This window comes from Labrus bergylta, chromosome 12, assembly GCF_963930695.1.
Source record: "Labrus bergylta chromosome 12, fLabBer1.1, whole genome shotgun sequence".
Taxonomy (NCBI): Eukaryota; Metazoa; Chordata; class Actinopteri; order Labriformes; family Labridae; genus Labrus; species Labrus bergylta.
The window spans coordinates 7,123,012-7,142,427 of record NC_089206.1 but is presented as its reverse complement, the minus strand read 5'-3'; the positions used below and the strand labels follow the sequence as shown (position 1 = coordinate 7,142,427).

Sequence of the window (19,416 nt, the reverse complement as noted above, 5' to 3'; positions counted from 1 at the left end):
ACTCGTGGGGTCGGATGTTTCCAAGTGTGACTCTGCAAAGGCTGAGTCATGTCACGCACACACACACACACACAAACACACAGAATACACAATGCTGTACAATGCCAGCGTTAAACCAGGAAGTGGGAGTAAACTGTCAGGTGTACAGTACCATGTTTCTTCTTGTCCTTATCATTTCATAACTTTGAAAAGCTGGGGGCTGAGTTACACAGCTCTCAGTATCAGGCAGAGGTGGGAAAAAACCATTACATCTTCTCAAACTAGTGCACAGTAAAGGTAAAGGTTTTATTCTACGATGTACTTCTACTCCAATTCATGTCAAAGGAAAATATTGTACTTGAACTCCCTTGAATAAATCTTTTGTAATATTTAGTATATTTAATATATACTTAAGAAATATGCCTGTTTGCCTTTTTCATGGAGAAACTGTCTAATTTCTTTACAGAAAATACTAAACTACAGCAAATTAGCTAAGCTTAGCATAAAGACTGGAAACATGGCGGAGACAGCTAGCCTGGCCCTGGCCTTGGTATAAAAAAAATCCACCTACTAGTACGCAGCTCTGAACCTAAAAATGAAGGAGAAATATGAAAGAATCAGTATCTTTGGCAGCTCTGCAGTTTGGTTGTGTAATAGATTCTCGCCAATAACTTCAAAGCACGTCCTGCATTTAAAAACTGTCCAGCGTCCGGGTCTCGGTCAGTCTTGCGGTGTTTGCGCACATACGCAACACTTGAAACTGAAATGTTCAGTTTGCGTCAGTATGTGTCAACACACGCTGCAGAATTTGTCACCTTTGACTTGGAAAAAAAAAACATGCACACATGCAGCTCATCCTGAAACATTTAGTGAAGTTTTGGGTATGTGTGAACACTAGTTTAAAGAACATTTCCCAAACGTTGAACTATTCTCTTGAGATTCACAACCTTTTGGAGTTTTGGCCTCTTCATAAAAAGCAGTTTTGAGCTTTTGGAAGCTCCATGAAAAAGAGATTTACCTTTGAAGCCTTTCAGATGGTTTGATATAAATAGCTGTTCAAGGCCTAACAACAAAAACAACAACATTTTCAATTAAAGGATAGATTAAATAATAATTTCCTTTTTAAAATATATTTCATGAGACCCTTTTGGAGGGCCCGATCAGAAGCAGCAGAGAACACTATCCAACTCAGCCATCTACGGTAATACATCTATATTCAGGTATACACAACATAATTAACAATCTTATACTTTAGGGGCGCCAGGGGCTGAGCGGTTAGTTTTTTCGACCCATGTACAGAGGCTGTGGTGCTCAAAGCGGGCGGCCCGGGTTCAAATCCGGCCTGTGGCTCCTTTCCTTCATGTTATTCCCCACTCTCTCTCTGTCCCTTGACTCTATCTACTGTCCTGTCTCTCCAAAAATACAAATGTAATATTTACTTCTATCAGTGGAAGAAGGCGATTCTTTCATCAAATCGAGTTCTTTCACTTTAATTTAGATATATTTTGCTGATATTCCTTCTGAAATGATGTAAGACTTTGAAAGCTGAATTTTTATTAACATAGTGGTTTTTGGAGTACTTCTTCATCCCTTTCATCGGCCCATGTGTTACCCATTACATAAACTCTGATAAGTGTTGTTGCTCTAGAATATACCAGTAACGTATTTAATGCTGTTGTTGTTGTTGTTTTCATTAAACTGCAGAGTGTCAGTCACAGTATGATGTCTTTGCTTTACCCGTGAGCAGTTCCTCTTCCTGTTCCGTCCCCCCACCGTCCCCCCCCCCCCTGCTGCTACAGCGGAGCACCAACCGTCACTGACATCTCTGTCACTCCACTGTCATAGGCTTATTACATGCATATAGGTCATAGCGTATAAATGCTTTGAGATTTGGAGCTGGTGCTTCCCCTCTTAGTGCGCTTGAAGGACCCGCATCCTTCCTCTTGACATCACAGAGTCATGACGTGGTCTAGGACATACATGTAAACAAAGCTCGACCTGCCTCCCTAACCACAGCATATCACCACTGTGTTCTTTTGGGTTATTGTTTATGTTTTCTTCACAGCAACTGTGGAAAAACAGTTGCGTGATTGTGAGCTTTATTTTCTGATGCAGCGCTGCATCTGTGACCGAAATACACACATGCCAGACAATCACTTTCTTTGTTTTGGAATAACTTTTTTTTGGGGGGGGGGTGGGTGTGATAGAGGTGAAAGGTTAGATGTTGTGAACGTGAGGATTGTCACATCTTTGAGTTGGTGTGGGTGCTGAATGTTTTCACTAATGCCACCAGCATCAACACACCCTGCTTCCTGTTGAGTAATCACTACATTTCAAAGCACACACATGAGTAACTCTTTTATGTCTGGTATCTGGGATTTAATGAGTGTACAGTTGGTTATTTACGGTTCATTTACTGTACTGTACTTTAGTAATTTGCAGCAACTCGCCAATCGAACTCTTTTTTTCCCCCTCATTTTTAAAACTCCCCCTTGAGGCGGTTTGAATTGCAATCACAAGATCAGGGGAGAACAATCTTCACACAGCTGTTTTCTTTCTTTTTATGAGTCTGAATTAATTCTTATCATCTCATTATACATAGAATATATTGATTTGGGTTAGACTGGACTTTAAAACATGTATCGACCATTTTAACTGTATAACTGTGTGTGACATCTCACACAAGCCTAAATAAATGATTGAATAGAAGCTTCATGTGTTACATATTTTTACACACCTTGGATTAACCATCTTTCAGTTTACGTCCTAATTTGATCGACTGCACATTTGAAACTAAGTATCCCTCCCTCGCCTTACGTAGGACAAGTTTTCATTTCTGCAAAATTCACAGTGAATTTTCCAGGCCCTGTTGTCAAAATAATACAGGATGTAAGCTGAAGTGAAGAGTATGTCAGAGTGCCTGGTAATCTAGGAAAGTTTCAGAGCACAGTTTGAGGAATAGAGTAATGGGCTGAACTTTCAGAAGGGAAACTTCTGCACCTCGAAAGACTCGTTCTTCATCTTCCTCTTCATAAAGTCCTGCTATACCAAAGTTCATGAGTAACAACTGAGCGCTTCCTGTCTGCACGGAGGGCAAGTGTGATTTAAAGTTAACAGCGTTAAATCAGTGTGGGCTCATGTGTGATGAGAGGTGATTTGAATGATATTCTGAGGGGAAAATGTGACAAATGTATTATTAGATATGTTTTTAATATAGAGTTTAAAAAAACCCCAATTTGTTTCAGTGGTTAAAAGTAAACTTACCACTGAAATTTATTTTAATTTAGGGTATTGAAATCTACTTATGTATTAATGCCATTTTTAAACCAATGTACTATTTAAGATATATCATTAATCCTTTAAATATACACACACAGACTGAAATACACAAACAGGATCCTATGGACATGCGCTAATGGAGAGATGTCAGAGTGAGGGGGCTGCCTTCAGCGAGCGCTCCTGAGCTGGGGGGGGGGGGCTTTGGGGGGTTGGGGCCTTGCTCAATGGCATGTTGGCAATGCTCAGGAAGTGAAATGCCACTATCTCCAGCCACAAGACTAATCTCCAGCCAGATCCACATCCACACCGGGACTTGAACCGGGCACCATCCGGTTCCCTTCCAAATCCCTACAGAACAGACTGAGCCACTGCCGCCCCTTATTTCACCTCATGTTGATTATACATAAATAAACATAACTTTTCTCTTCTCAGCTTAAATCACTTGACAGCTAAACTTGATTGTTGCTTTTCATTGTAACTTCTTCATAGTTAATTAAAATATTCTTTTTTGCTCAGCCTTGATTAAATACTACATAATAATGATTTGTACCTATCAAAGAATGCTCACTATTAAACCCATAGCATAAATTCATGATATAACACTACATTTCTTTATCCAATTGATTATTTACTGGTTAATGAATGTGCTTTGTTTACACCACAGTTTAAATGCAGGATTTTCTGTGAGAATATTTTGTATGTGCACCAGAGTATTACACCTTTTGAATAAATAGCGGGATCGTGTCTTATCTCGTGCTTTTTTGAAAGAATGAATGAGGAAATACTTCAAAAAATTACAATTCGAGGGCGCTGGTGGCGCAGCGGTTAGTTCGCACACCCGCCCAATGTATGGAGGCTGTGGTCCTCCAAGCGGGCGGATCATCTCTCCATTAAAGGCACAAATAGCCCAAAAATAAATCTTGATGGTGTAACGTTTAAAATACATTTTGCAGAATGAAAAGTTTAAATAATTTATATTCTTATTGATTTATGTGGTTTCACTAAGAGGCTCTTTAGAGCTCTTGTAGACGTCTTATGAACAATTTTCAAAGATGTAGCAAATCATCGATTATTGTTAATTTGGTCCCTAATGGAACAAGTCTCCAGATAAAACAAGCAACAAGAAAAACTAAATCAGTTTCATTTACATGTTCATGTCTAAACGGGTTCATTACTGACACAGTTCCTCAGTGAGGAGGGTTCTGTTGATCCCTCTGCACCAGGCATCAATTAAACCTTCAAATATCCCGATAGCTTTGAAATTAACTTTTCACACCCAAGAGCTTCCCTTTTTATTGATCCAACGCCCATTTTGCAAGATGGTCTGGTGTTACACAAGATAAAGGCCGTGATACTTGCTGTGTAGTGGCCACAAGTGACTTCTGCACGTCAGTTTTGTGTTTTCACAGTCATCTACAGCAAAAATTGCAGAAGTTAAGAAAAATGTTGAAATCTGGGTGCACCTCGAGACAGATCATGTCCTGGACCATTTACCGTAGGCCAACGCTGCCTGGCTTCCCGTAACAACCCATGGTCCGGATATCCGCTACCCCTTTCACTTAGAGGAGGAACTGTAAGTGAACAAGCAAAATCACAGAGTTAAATTCACCAATACTAAGGAATATCACTCCATAAAGTCAGTATATCTATACCAGACAACCCAGAGTGGGCTACTTTCAATAGAGTATTTCAGACGTTTTCAAGAAATCCCAACAACCTTTAGTCTTTGGTGTAGAACTAAAAATTGTAAGAAGGTTTTTATGAGTCATTTCTCTTAGTAACAATTCTTCATAACATCAAGTAAACACGATATGTGATACGAGGTCATAAGAGGTTGCTTAAGAGAAGACTCTACAACCAAAAGGTTTCAAAAATGTCTATAAAGATAACGTACAGCTTCATGCTCAAACACAAACCTTTTAAAGTATCCAATGATTTCACGCTCCTTCAGTTAGGGGCCATGTGATCATTACTTCTAGCTCTGGTTAGACGTCAGTCAGTGACAAGGAACAAGATTAAAAATTAAACAGCTTCTACAAATTCAGAAGGCACGGCCTCTTAAGCGAGCGAAACCATTCAACTCGACCGCTCTTTAAGTTTCTCTTTCAAAACGACAACAACAATTAAAAAGGTCTGCTGTCACTTGAGAGACCATCGATTAGTTGAAGTGTCACTGGGTGAGGGTCTCTGGGAGGTCAAATAGAAACTAGATGGTTTCTTTCTGACACAGGCAGTCAGTTTAAAATGACTTTAATCTTTCCTTTTACATGATACTGTAAAAATTCAAACAAAAGCCCATCCCAGTTAAAAGCCCAGTCCCTTTTGCTAGCCTGGTGGTGACGCCCGTTTTGACAAATAAAGAAAAGTCTCAATTAGAGGTGATTCAATTACTGATGATTCGTTTGCAGATCAAATATAATAACAAGTCCAGCTTGTTCATTAAATGACTAAACAGAAATGTTTTTTTTTTTTACATTGAAGGCCTTCAGTAGGATCGAATGAGCTTCAAGCTTCGTTCCAAAAACAAAACAGAGGTCAGAAGTTATCTACAACCAAGACTGACTTTTATTTTAGAACTTCTTGTGAAATTTGTTGTCTGTAATAAAAAAAAGTCAACATCAACAGTCTTTTTTTTTTCCAGAGGATTGGTAAACTACACATGGGTTAATAAAAATCTACTAAAATATGAATGACTTTGTTATTATAAATAAATGCTGCTCGTGATTTGCTCTAAAAGCAACTCTGTGTTTGTTAAACCAACAGCTACTTGTTATTGTGTCATTACAAAGAAACATGCAGATTATTTCCTTGATTCTTTGTTTTTTTCTTTAAAATGGACACTTTTATTATTAAAGCCTGTCATTACTTTTGATAGAATAAGGTGTCATCTTCAAAGGTTTTACTCAGTCTAAACTAAAAGTCAAAAATCACAATCACTGACCGTCACTGGTGACAATAACACGCATCAAACTCTTCATAGAAGCAAGAAAAAAACAAATCTAATTGTTGGTTGAAAAATGACTTAAGCAGTAGCTTTATGAATAACTAGTTGCTGATTCATATTCTGTTTATAAACTTACTAATAGACTTATTGTTGCAAAGCTTGCTATACATGTTGCCTAATTAGCTTATGTTTTGAGATGCAACAAAACCCTTAATCCATCTGTTTGCTCCATGCCCATGATGCAATTTTACATCAACCTCATTGTGGTATGTTGTACTGTCGGCAAAAAGCCTAAAAGGGTTAAATGAGAAATGATCCATCGACTTATCTGGAATCTTAAAGAACACAATCTAATAAAAGTGTTACGTAAAGTGTTTTTTCGGGAATAACCAACAATGCCAAAAGAAACCACACAATACATGAATCATAGGGAGAGCAAATGTTCTTCCATTACTCCACAACTTGTACAAAGTGGACTTCTGACAGGTGTGTGTCTGTGTTTGTATTGTGTTATCAGAGGAGTTTTTTAGGAGGACAGCCTGCGGAGGGGCCTATGATGCAACAAGGACTTTACGGACAGACACTGCCCATTGACGGTAAAATGAGGAAAGGGGGCTGGGCTAAACTTTCAAGAAAGGAGGTCATCGTGTGTGGGAATTTCCCTCTCTCCTGTCAGCATACGATCCAGGAACAGGGAAAGACTGCGAGGGGGCTCCAATAGGAAACGAGGGGTCATTGAAGGAAGAATGTCTAGAATGTTTTAATGGATATCTGCCAATGCTGACAGCTAGAGAAAGCTCTGTGCAGAAAAAAAACAACGTCTTTATAGTGTTACATGTTTAATGACTATCACATTTGTTTTTGCTTGGTTTCTGTGGTTGTTTTAGTTCTGTCTTTAATAACCGACAACTTTTCAAGATATCACACGATTTAGTGTAATTTGTTCTGTACACTGGAGTAAGACCCAAATCCAGGCTACATCTTCTCAAAGCTATTGTCTTGTACAAGGAGGATAACAATGTCTTATTTAGATGTGGGTGTAGCATTCTTTAAGTGATGATGTGTTGGAAAGGGAGGATATTGCACAACGTTTTCAAAGCTTAACTGTTCCATCATTGAGTATGTTGAAACATCCAGTATTTTCAAAATGTCATCCCTCACCGCACAAACAGTTTTTATACATAATCTGGAGGATACGATGAGACTTTTTTCAGCGCTGAAATAGAGAATGTGTGCCTTACTATAGAAACTAGCAGGGTTGTTGTTTTCTTTTCCTCTCTGCTGTTTGAAGTTGGGAAACATTCCCCCACCCTGAATTGTCTTGGACCACATACACAAATCCCACCATGCCTCTTTCTTTATCTTCTCTGGCTGGGCTTTACTTTGCTTGTGACAGATAGGTTTCATATTGTGGACACAGTGAAATGCAGACTATGGGCTTGGTAAATTCCACTGCAAACCAAATGTCGGCTTATCTATCATGATTGTTGTAACCTTCTTCGTCACTCCCATTTTTTAACTTCTACATTTTTCTGCTGAATGTTTTCCACTTGAGGGTTAAACAAGGTTTGTTTAGGATTGTCTCCAAACCAGCCAGGTCTTCTTGGCTGTAATCGAGACCTGAGGTGGTGCGAGGAGGTTAGTTGCTGATTAATTTCCATGTAACCTTGAACCTCTCTCTGGGCCAGTGGACCCAGCAGACTATTGACAGAGCCCTGGGCTAAAGATAAAGCTAACATTTCTGTACTGCGTGCAGTGGGACTGAGTCCTTTTTTTTCTTTTTGCTGCTCTCAGCAGTATCGTTTCAGTATAAATTTGGTCTGGCGTATTTCAGGATCCGAGGACTTTTGTGTCAAATCAATGAGTAAACAGAAGAATCCAAATAGCATAAAAGAGTTACGCAATACTTGTCAATAGTGTGATTCTTACTTTAATTTTGGACAAGCTGATTTTGAAAAATAATCCCACCTTTATTGTATGTAATGGTACGAGCAAAAACCCCTTTTTTGAATGTATTGGCCTCATTTTTAATTCTCCAGTAACCAGGGAGATTTCTATTGCTACAACTGCCCTGAACGCCATTTTTTGCTTTGTGCATTCTCTAAATGATAAAATAACATAATGATGGATATATGAAGCATTAATAAAATGTCTGCAGTCACTGGTGATGATTAAATAAAAAGAGACATGTAGATGTCTGTGTCCGTTTTTTCCACATCACATTAAAATATTGCAATTTTTTCTTTATGTCGAGCCAATGCTCATCTGCAAGATGTTATATTTGACACGCAATAATATGGTCTGACTATCAAGTGTGTGACTATTCAAGGCATGAAAAACACCCCTGTCTGCCTGTCTGAGCCTACACCTGCTGCAAAAGGACAGAAAATAAGAAATAACAAAGGAAATTGTTTAGACAAAGTATAAATCTGTTTAATTCAATAAAATATCAAGTACAATTAAAGCATTTCCCGTTTTAATATTAAATAATTCGACTTATTTCATTCATTGCCAATACTATTACAAAGAGTTGCATCATTTCACTGCAGCACAACTCTTCCCTTGACAACCACTGCTCCAGATACACAAAAATGTAGAAATTCACTCGCATGTATGTAAAACCTGCACAGAAATACTGCATACACAAAAATTACATCTGAGAATGAGCGCTGAGGTGACATGAGAAGAATCGTGAATGATTGCGCAATCCATGCATCCACTCCTTCAGTCCCCCATTCAAAGTGTCCTTGTAAACTGGTGGTCTTCACCTGTGAAGCGTACCGTTGCTCAGTGGAGCCCCCCCGGCTCTAAAGTCCATGAATGATCAGTCAAGCTGGGGGTCTCTTAACATTGTCCAGTGGCAGAGAGCAGGTTACGCAGGGTGGCGAGCTCTCTGGACAGCTGCTCCACGCGCTTTTGTAAACGATCATTCTCCGCAGCCAGTTCCAGCACTTTATGTTGAGTCTCCAAGTTGCGCATTTTGGCTTTGTCTCTGCTCTTTCTCACGGCGAGGTTGTTCCTCTCCCTCCTCACCTTGTACTCGTCACTGTCCTTGTCCAGGCGTTTCTTCGCCTTCCCGCTGGACATTTTGTTGCCGCTGTGTGAGGGTGACCTGCTGCTACCTGAAGGACCAGGTGTGCCGGGGGGGCTGGAGCAGGTCGAGGACGCAGTGGAGATGTTTCCAAGACTGCCGCTGGTGGGCTGGTAATGAAGGTAGGACCTCATGTCAAACCCAGACGACCCGTTCTCCATCTTAACGTTTTCCTGACCCTCGTCTCTCTCAGCAGCAGCAGCAGCAGCAGCAGCTCTGTATCGGCTGAGTTCAGGACTGAGCACACTATCCACGCGGGTCTCTTGCAGCTCAGTGTAACCCAGCGCGTAGGGCTCCCTGGGGTCCCTCAAGTTGTCGCACTGACTCGTCTCCAGCTCGCTCAGCAGAGAGTAGTTCTTGTAGCCCTGCAAAGCTGCAGCTCTCTTGAGCTTGTTCTCCGCCAGGAAATCGGAGAAAACGTCCCCCTGTTGCTGCTGCTGCTGCTGCTGCTGCTGCGGACAGTGCAAAGCGGAGTCCAGGTAAGCACTGAAGTCTATCGCTCTCTCACGCTGCTCAATGCCCAGCTCCGTCATCGAGTCCCCGAGCCTCCAGTATGAGCCGCCGCTGATGGGACTAATAATGCTGTCTCTACTGTGGATAGCAAAGCTGCCCTCGTCGTAGAATCCGGCCACTTCCATGGATTTAACACCCACTGGATTGCAGGAGCATGGAGGGCTGAGATGAGACGCCCTGAGTTTCTTTTATTCTTCAGTTGTGAACTGTCAAAAGAGTGGCGATTGTTTGAGTTTAAAGCCCCGGTGTCACTTGCCTGTGGCTGACAGCAAGTAGAGCAACCTACTGAGGGCAGGCAGTGAGCGTGGATTGGGGGGAATTGACAGATCTTCCTGTCTCAAGGGGTTTTATTACGCGCGGGGGGCGGGGCTCAGGTGTGTGACGCGCGGCGAGGAGCCAACGGACAACCTGTGCTACTTTTTTTTAAATTTAAGAGTCTTTCCCGCATTTAAGTGTTTTAGTCGGGACAAAATAAAAACATTGCCTCGCTGTTTTAATGTGTCTCCTTTATGGCGAAGACTCGGACTCAAAGAAATTCAGAGCAACGCCAAATGCGTAAGACTGAGCCAAGTGAAAACAGTCTAAACAGACTGTGGTGAGTACTGACAGCAGCCCGGCCTTTCACGCCCTCTAGAGACAAAATGCATTAATTAGACAATAACAACAATCGTATTCTGTCAGTGTCCAGCATTTTACAAGTTTATGTGTAGCCTATAAAAATGTGTGTAGCCCAATAAAAGAAGCCTCGAAGGACATTTGACTTCAGCAGCATTCAGATTAGTTCAAACTAATGTGTGTGTTTGTGTGTAAAGCATCCTTTTCAGTATTGTTGGACGGGGGGGGGGGGGGGGGGGGGGTCACGGCTGGAGTTTTGAGAAATGTAGTCAGGCTGGTTTCAGATCAGTGTTTTCAACAAGCTCCAAATGTCAGCTTTTAAATACTTTCCTTAACTTTCACATGACGCACCATGCTTTTTTCTTCAGAAACACTCCATGTTAAATATAACAATCAATACAAACATTATCACAAACAAAAAGCGTTAATAGCTGCACACAGCGACTTGGTCCAGCTGTCCAAACGGTCTAAACATTATATGCACATGCTCATTGGGTCTAAGAGCTAAAATGCATACAGGTTGTTTGACTGGCTTCCTATGGCTGAGTTGGTTTGTATTTTATGCAAGGTCATACTGCCATCTTGTGGTCAGCTGCAGGAGTGTACACAACATTATAACAGCAGTGTTTTCCACGCTTTGAATATCTTTTCACCAACATTTTTCATGGTGTGCAGCCAAAAACACTTGTCATCTGTTTGGGAATGTATTCAGAACATTTCCCAGAATTATAAACACACTGACTCACTTTTACTGAGCAGGTGGTTTCAGTTTCTCTCTGACTTTTATTTATTTATTCAAATTGATTGGATTAACAGCTGTCTGTTTTTACCGAAAATGTTAAGTCTATAGAGAAGACACAAACAGTATAAAGGAACAACATTTTCCTGACTCACAACCTGCTGTGTATCCATGTTGTCGCCTCCCAGGTCCGAACGCAGATATCACACCAACTTCAGCATAAACCCCAAAAAAAGAACAAGAGAGTAATTATGTGCTGGGATAAGATCATTAAGGAACTTCTTTATAAATGGTGAATTGTGAAATATATATATATGAGCATCATAAATGCAGTGTATTTAGTAGTACAATGTTTACTTCATATGTAGTTTGGTGTAGAATGAAGAAAAAATGAAATATTTAAGTCATACACAAGTAGCCTATATAAGTATTGAAGGAAAATGTACTCAAACAGTATGCTATACAGTATTTAGATACAAGATCACATATTGTGTGAACTTCTTGTTGCACAAAATGTTTGCCAGTGTCTACTGGCTGAGCATTGCTGTAAAGAAATAAAGTACAATGGTATTTAGGTCCCATTTATTTTTCCCATTTTTCTTAAATAATCTACTCTATTCCATTTTTAGAGGAAGGTACGAGACTTTTCACTCCAACACACTCATTTGACAATACAATATAATTGATTGTTTAAAAACAGGAGGAGTGAATGGGGGAAAGTTAACATGTAGTTTGTATTTTATCTACAGATGATGCAGCTCATACAAGGCTACTCCAATTTATTACAAAGGGAAAAAAACATTGAGAATTGCCTCCATTTTCAACAGCTATTTTAAATCCCCCAACACTAGGCCTCAGAGAGCCATCTAAAAGCTCAAAATATTAACGAAATTTAACACCCAGCAACTCGATAGTACCAACTGTTGCAACAAATGGCAGTAAGGAGATTTTGGTAAATGCTTGAGTCAACTCTAATTCTCAAATTCTTCATTATTTCAAGAAGTGTCAGGTATAGATGTAGGCTCTACAATTGAGGGACACGGTGGAAAAGTAAAAGAGAATAAAAAGTTAACACTCGTGAATTGGACCAGGGGAGAATGTCTTATTGTGGCCTTCTCTTTTTTTTTTTTAAGTATATAACTTCACTTAACATTTTCACAGTATGGCTGTTTACACCTCACCTGACAGTTTTAGCTGCAGCATCTCAAATCTGACAGGTAACAGATGTCGCGGTAACACCTGCTTTGTCGTGTCCCCGCACAGACAGATCCGCTCCACATCCAGCAGAGGGCTCAGATCAGAGTACTGTGGACACATACAGGACGGGTGGGGTCAGGAAATGCGGTCCTCTAAAATCGCCGCTCCCATTGGACACTCAGCAGTCTGTGGAACATTTTCTTTTCCCGGCGATTGGCTGCTGCGCTCCATCGACTCGGACGTGATTGGCTGAAAACAGTGCGCTGTCTGTGGGCTGAGAAGTTGACGATTCCGTTGGTTCCTCACTGTGAGTACAGAAATTGAAGGGGCTGGGCCCACAGCGGAGAAATGGCGAGAATGGTGAACGAGAACGGCTGTGAAGGGGAAACCCAGAGCCCAGAGCCACAGGGACCAGGCCGGGGTGCTGTGAGATGGGGTCCGCAACACGCCGGGGCCCGAGAATTGGCCAATTTATACTCACCAGGTGAGTCGATACCACTCTATAGCTCCTTCTTATGGGCTTGTTCACCCGGTTCAAGTATCCACGAGTGGCGTGACATAACGACAGGTTTTGCATACCGCGTATTAGTTGCCAAGTAATAAACCAAAGAGTCTATATGCTACACATCGGTGTATCTTTAACTGCGACTGTTTAATGACACCGAACAATCAGCCACAGTTCTGTGTTTGCCACAGTCGCACTTTTGTCGTTGCACAATAGGAATCATGTGAGATTGGTGGAATTGGTGTTGGAGTGGCTGCTGTCCTTTGACATTTCGAGCATCAGGCAGATGTTAGAAGAATTCACTGCCTCTGCTTAAAGCTCAGAAGCCTCATTTGGCCATAGAGCTGCTGCTGCTGCGACCTTTCATAACAGTCAGCCAAAGCTCTCTGCTACTCAAAGAGCCATATCACAAGAAAGTAAAGGTGTGGAGATAGTTTTGATCTCTTATGAAAGTACTCCCACACTCGTTCATGTGGTAGAGGCTTGAATGCAAAGAGTAAGTCTTCACGCCCATTGTACAAATACTAAATGTCTACTGAGCTCCCTTAAACTTGTGGAGGATCATACTTTGGCGGCTTTAACTATTTAAACATGAAGCTCGTGCCTCACATAGACTGTTGGTTTAACATTAAAGTTCATCTTCTCTCAGTTGTCATTTGGTGACAGCAGGTATTTCAAGCCAAGCTGCTCACAGGTCAAGCGAAGTGCAGAGGAATGCTGCATTGCTGACTGTCTCTGTTGTGAAGAAGCATCTGATAGTAAATTCTGCTGACAAGTTAACTGAACTTTGGTCATCTCAGTTTGAAATGTTTGATCATCAAGTTCATCTTTATGACTGATAATCGTATCGGAAAATGTCAAACAAACAAAATCATACTAATAAATTGTCTTTTTTTTTTTTTAAGGCAAAAGATGTCAAGAATGGTTAAGCGTTATCCTCTGCTTTTCTCTCATGGCCTTCAATTTCATTCACCTACTTGCCAATTTCCATCTGGGACACTTGTGGTACATCTTGTTGAGCATTGGTGAGTACTGACAGGCGGATTATATAATGTTCTGATGCTGCATTATCATCAGTTCTGTTGTTTTTCAGAGCGGCAGTCGGAACAAGAGTTGCTTGTTCCTTCATTTCTTTTCCCTCTCATCCTTAGTGGCAGGAATTCTGACCGCGGACTTTGCGTCTGGCCTTGTGCACTGGGGGGCTGACACATGGGGATCAGTGGATCTACCCGTCTTTGGAAAGGTAACGCATCTTTGAGTTGTTTTTTTTCTCTAAACTTTAATCTGTTGTTTGTAGTGTAAATGTTCCACAACATTTCCCCCGTGTTTACAGTGTGCTCTATTCTTTGTTTTTCCCTTCTATTCGGATGGTCTGATCCGTCCTGCAGGCTTTTATACGACCATTTCGAGAGCACCACATCGACCCCACAGCCATCACCCGTCACGATTTCATCGAAACCAATGGTGACAACTGCATGCTGACCATAGTCCCTCTAGCAAACATGGCCTTCAACTTCCTCACCCTCTCCCCTGGTGAGTTTTCACTCGACAAACCAAGCCTGACATTTTATTCTACTTGAAAACTCCCTGTCCTTTCCTCATCTTTTACTTCAAAATGACAATACATAACGGCTGTTTGTGTCTCCTTTTGTGCAGCGGAGATATATCAACTCTACCCGCTGTACTGCTACTTGTTTGCACTCGCCATCTTTGTGACGCTTACCAACCAGATTCACAAGTGGTCTCATACGTACTTCGGCCTGCCTCGCTGGGTGACATTCCTGCAGGACTGTCACATCATTCTTCCCCGCAAGCACCACCGCATCCACCACGTCTCCCCCCACGAGACGTACTTCTGCATCACTACAGGTTTGTCTGTTTTTGTTGTTTTTTTTAAATCATGTGGATTATAAATAAAAACAATTGCCTGGGCATAGTGTTTCATTCCAGTCCTAAACCCCGCCCCCTGACCACTTCACCATAAATCTCAGCTTGTCTGTGCTTCAGGGTAGTATAGTTTAGTGTTTTCAGATGCAGACTCTAAACAAGGTTGTAAAAGAAAATCCCCAGAATGCTTTGCATACTGTGGCAGTGTGGGGAAAGAATCACATAGCTGAGCAAATAATCATGTTCACGTTTTATAAGTTTTCTTTTGAAATATGTTCTTACTTTAAGTCTGAATATTCCAATTGAGGTGTGAAGTGTCTTAATAAGGTGAGACGTGAGTAAACAAACGAAGCTTAAAACAAACAAACAAACAACAGGAGTACACAGTCAGAAAAGCCATCAAAGGTTAAATGAGCTGAGTTCAGAAACAGGCGGGTGCATTCTGTGTTCAGGTGATCCTCAATCCTGACTCTAATCTTCCATGCTGATCAAACGGTCCAGTTTAAGGTGGCTTTGTTGCTCAAACCAAAATGTGGTTGTGGAGAATAAAGTTGCAGAGTGAAAAAAAAAAAGTGGGTTTGAAGAAAGCCGTACATTCATTGTATATATGAAGGAGGGAAGTAGGGAAGTGGAAGTTCAAGTTTGATGAAGATGCCGAGGAATGTGTAGTAGGGTTGTTGTTATTTTTTTATAATTTTCTTTTGTTTGGTGCAACATAAGCACATTTCAAAATTCAACAAAAACTTAAATCAAAATAAATTCTTTGAGTGATTTTTTCCCCCTCTGAGGTTTTGGTTTTAACTCCTTACCCTTGTACCTGGTTCCAAAAGGGATCCTATCCAGTCTGACACTAGGGTCCGAGCAAACGGCACACATTGAGATTGAGCTGAAATCTTTACATTTATTGCATGAAGGTTGGGCAGATTGTCACTGAGCTTTCTCTCCCGCAGGATGGCTGAACTACCCTCTGGAGAAGCTGGGTTTCTGGAGGAACCTGGAGGATCTGATCCAGAGTGTGACGGGAGAGAAGCCTCGAGCAGACGACCTGAAATGGGCTCAGAAAGTCAAGTAACGCTGCAGGCTGACTGCACCCTACCTCAGAAGATGCTGGCTCCGTCCAGACTTCTCATCCCCCTTTTTTTTTTTTGCCTCACTTAAACTTTAATCCATAAGACAAAAAAAAACAACTAACAAACAGTTTCCGATGCCATAGCTTTAAGTCTTGCACATTTTGTCTGTCAAGAGGAGGGCTCTCTTAATGGAATATTCTTCATCACTCACAGAGATCATTATTTCAAAATGCAATATATCCTAAACTCGTTGTGTATGTCACTTATCACATTTTTTTAACAGTGACTTAAAGATGCTTTTTGCAAAGAAGGTGTCTGACACACGATTGAAAATATCTTTCAGAGGAGAGAAAACGATTCTCTCAGTTGTCAAAAAAAAAATCTGGGAGGAAGAGTTCTTGAAAGAGTGAACACTCACTTTTTTTTGTCACCTGCAGAGACACAACTGTTCGTTTGGAGTGGATAAATCACAGTATTTTTTAGCACTTTCTTTTCTCTGGATCACTCTTTGCATCTCCACTGTTTAATCACCAGTCCATGTTTCAAGTCAAAAAGGTGATTTGGTCCGTGGTAATTTGCAGGGCTGAGTTGATGTAGGATGTTTGGATGCTTTACCAATGTTTATAGCTAAAGAACAAACTGCTTAAGAAATGTTACATTTTTTTATCCTTGCACATTTGGGACTGTTAAAAATGGGCAGTGATTAGAAATATGTTAATCAACCTTTTATTTAAAAAGTCAAATAGCAATAGCCAGTAATTCACATCAATAAGACAGAGCCATGTTTAATAGTTAAAGTCAAACTGAGTCAATGGCTGCAGATACACTGCAAGAGTCGATACAAAACTTTCTCCTTCTCTATCTTTTGGATTGGAGTTTATTTATCATTTTGAGGCTATTTAATTTGATTGGAGAAAAGTCACGTTGAAATGTAACTGCAGTCAGAGTTGATTTGAAAATCTCGACAAATACACAAACAGTGGTCTCGTTCTGCAGAGTCAATCCGGCCCTGCTAAGCTTTCTCCTCACATGCTGATCACGTGTCCTCTGAGGAGCATTTTCAGTTTATATTTGACAGACAGTTTTGTGAGAACGAGGCATGTTCACTTTTGTCCAGCTGCCTTACACACCACAGATGCAGTAATGGTGTCTCTGTTTTCTTTGTTGTTGTTTTGCTGTTTTGTCTTTTGCAGCATTTGCGTGTCTTTGCAACAGTTATTCTGTCTTTTATAGGATGTGTGTCTCAGTCGATCAGACGCAGATATTCCAAAGTTGTGCCAACTGTTTGTAGCCTTGATATCACTCGTCACATCCTGCTTTTCTTTTGTATCGTGGGTAGGAAGCGTCGGCTCGAGAGTCTTAACATTTTCGCGCGTGTAATGTTGCCACTGTGTACCGTCTTGGTAACCATGACAAGTTGAACTCGGTGATGTTACAAGGGCTTCGGTGAAGACTGACTAACCTGGAACAGATGAGATTATGTGATTGTTTTATGTTTAGCTCTTTGTGGTTTGTAAATGTAATGTACAGTCAATAACTATGCAGTGTATTAAGAGGCCCTTAACTCTACGTCTTAATCATCTGATTAGGTTGAAATGCCTTTCTTTTTCTCATTGTTTAAACATGTTGGGAAAGGTGGACAACTGGAGCTGAAAAACATAGCTTTTAAAAAAAAAAAAAAATGAACTGCATGACAAATTGACTTTACTGAGTAAGATGTCACTTACACAATCTTAAGGATGCATGCATAATGCATACCGCATGTCGGCTTGTGCAAAGACATTTTATTGGGTCACCTGCTTTCCTGTAATTGGTCTCAAAAAATGACCCTGAATCTTTACCAAATGGTACCAAGTTTGAACTGTCGTCTTCATTCTGAGGACATCCTACAGTAGCAGGGGTTTTCAGAATTGAATTGGAGATGGTGACCTTGTGTCGATCATGCCAAAACAACAAGCTTCTGCCGTTATATTCAAAGTGAACAATTTAGATTTTTAAGCCAAAATTGTTTTTTTTTTATTTTATGTATGTTTGTATTCCAGAAATTGAATCCTTCATACTTGATTATATACAATGATTCACCATAGGTCAGCAGCAGAAGTACACTGCAGATTGCTTAGTGCACTTAGAGTATTGTGAGGGGGGGTGTTGTGCGTGTAAGGTAGTGCAATACATGCGACTGCATCATAGTTTAAAGTATCAGGCAGATGTTGTTTGGGCACCGCTAACTGCATTAAGTAGACACATTTGAACCTTGACTGACAACTTGTCTCCTAAAGAAGACATTTTGCTTTGGCTCTAATGGATGTTCAAGTGCTTCAGCTAATAGCTTTTTTTATAATAAGATGCAAGAATAATGTTTTTAAGACATTTTCACTGCTTTAAAATAAGACAATAGTTTATTATAATGTTAGAAATACTAGACAAGACATCATGTAATCATATAATTAGTTTTAAGACTGAAAGCTCTTGAAAATGATTATGTGGGAATGACTGTAGAGCCCATGTATGAAATACTGTGTGCTCTCAGAAAGACTTGTAATGATAGTTGAAGTCTGGCTATAAGGACAGATCTGACCTGCTTTCACGTTTTCTTTCTTATTGTTTTCAGATGATCTCAGGATTCTTGTTGGAGTAATTCACGTCGTTTAAAAATGAATTTGTTAAAAATCAAACTCTCCATTAGCAAACCTCTGGCCGTTGTTTACTAGATTTAAGTAGTTCAAATTATTTATTTCTGTCAAATTCTGTTGGCCAAAGATAGTGACCGATTTGAAAATCATTATAGATTCTCCTGCAGCCATATATCATGACTACAGTTAACTCTGCCTCTTTTCGAGGTAGAATTTGTGATTAAGCCGAGGGTTCGTTTTTTTTTTGTTCATGCTTAGAGACGATGGGTTTTCATCGGTGGAATTGAAGGGGATTTTGCGACCGTGTGCGTTTGTGAAAGCAAGTGAACTTGTTGGTAAGTGGTGAGGGCAGGCGTCGTCCGTTTGTTTGACATGCTTTGTTGAAAACACTTTTGTAATTACCTTTGGATTCATGAATTTAATTGCCTTATCCTCCCCCCATTAATGTTCTGTAAATCTTAACCAGCGATATGGGTAAGACATATTATTAACCGACTTTAAATTGACCATCACATGCCTCATACTTCTTCACAGGCAGGACTCATGTGGATGTTGCTGTTGGTTAAGGAAGCAGGTGGTGATGGACTTTTGGATATCAAAATAATGCCTTGATGCCTTTTTGTTGTCTTCAATTTGGGAGACTTACAATGTATATATTAAACTGTATTTATAACTAAACTAAATAAACTGTTGATACTTACTCTACTTGTGTTCTTTAATAATTGTCTTTCTTGGCTTTAGTTTAAAGATGTTTAAGTGTTATAATCAGGATGCACATTCTTCCTTTAGTTACTTTCCTCATGTTTTGCCTCTATGGGCTTATCTGGGCTTCCACTGTTAAATAAGAGGATAAAAATGTGCCTTTCAAGGATGACCTTTTGACAAGTCCCAATAAGGAAAGCCAAGGTGTAATTACTAAAAAAAAAAAAGGTTAGATAAACAAAGTTAGATTACATTTTTCTAT

The 19,416-nt window shown here is 40.3% G+C and overlaps 2 protein-coding genes across 2 annotated transcripts; one reads left to right on the top strand and one right to left on the bottom strand.

Annotated features, from left to right (window-relative positions):
- Window positions 1-8,610: 8,610 nt before the first annotated feature.
- On the bottom strand, window positions 8,611-10,132 carry cebpb (CCAAT enhancer binding protein beta). Its single transcript, XM_020637046.3, has one exon. It carries the CDS (start codon window positions 9,929-9,931, stop codon window positions 9,047-9,049), a length of 885 nt encoding a protein of 294 aa, XP_020492702.1. The 5' UTR covers window positions 9,932-10,132; the 3' UTR covers window positions 8,611-9,046.
- Window positions 10,133-12,588: 2,456 nt separating this feature from the next.
- On the top strand, window positions 12,589-19,152 carry peds1 (plasmanylethanolamine desaturase 1). The gene is made up of 6 exons (XM_020660553.2): window positions 12,589-12,841; window positions 13,768-13,887; window positions 14,014-14,105; window positions 14,251-14,395; window positions 14,519-14,731; window positions 15,700-19,152. The coding sequence occupies exons 1-6, from the start codon at window positions 12,706-12,708 to the stop codon at window positions 15,819-15,821; spliced, it is 828 nt and encodes a 275-aa protein (XP_020516209.1). The 5' UTR covers window positions 12,589-12,705; the 3' UTR covers window positions 15,822-19,152.
- The last annotated feature ends 264 nt before the right edge of the window (window positions 19,153-19,416 follow it).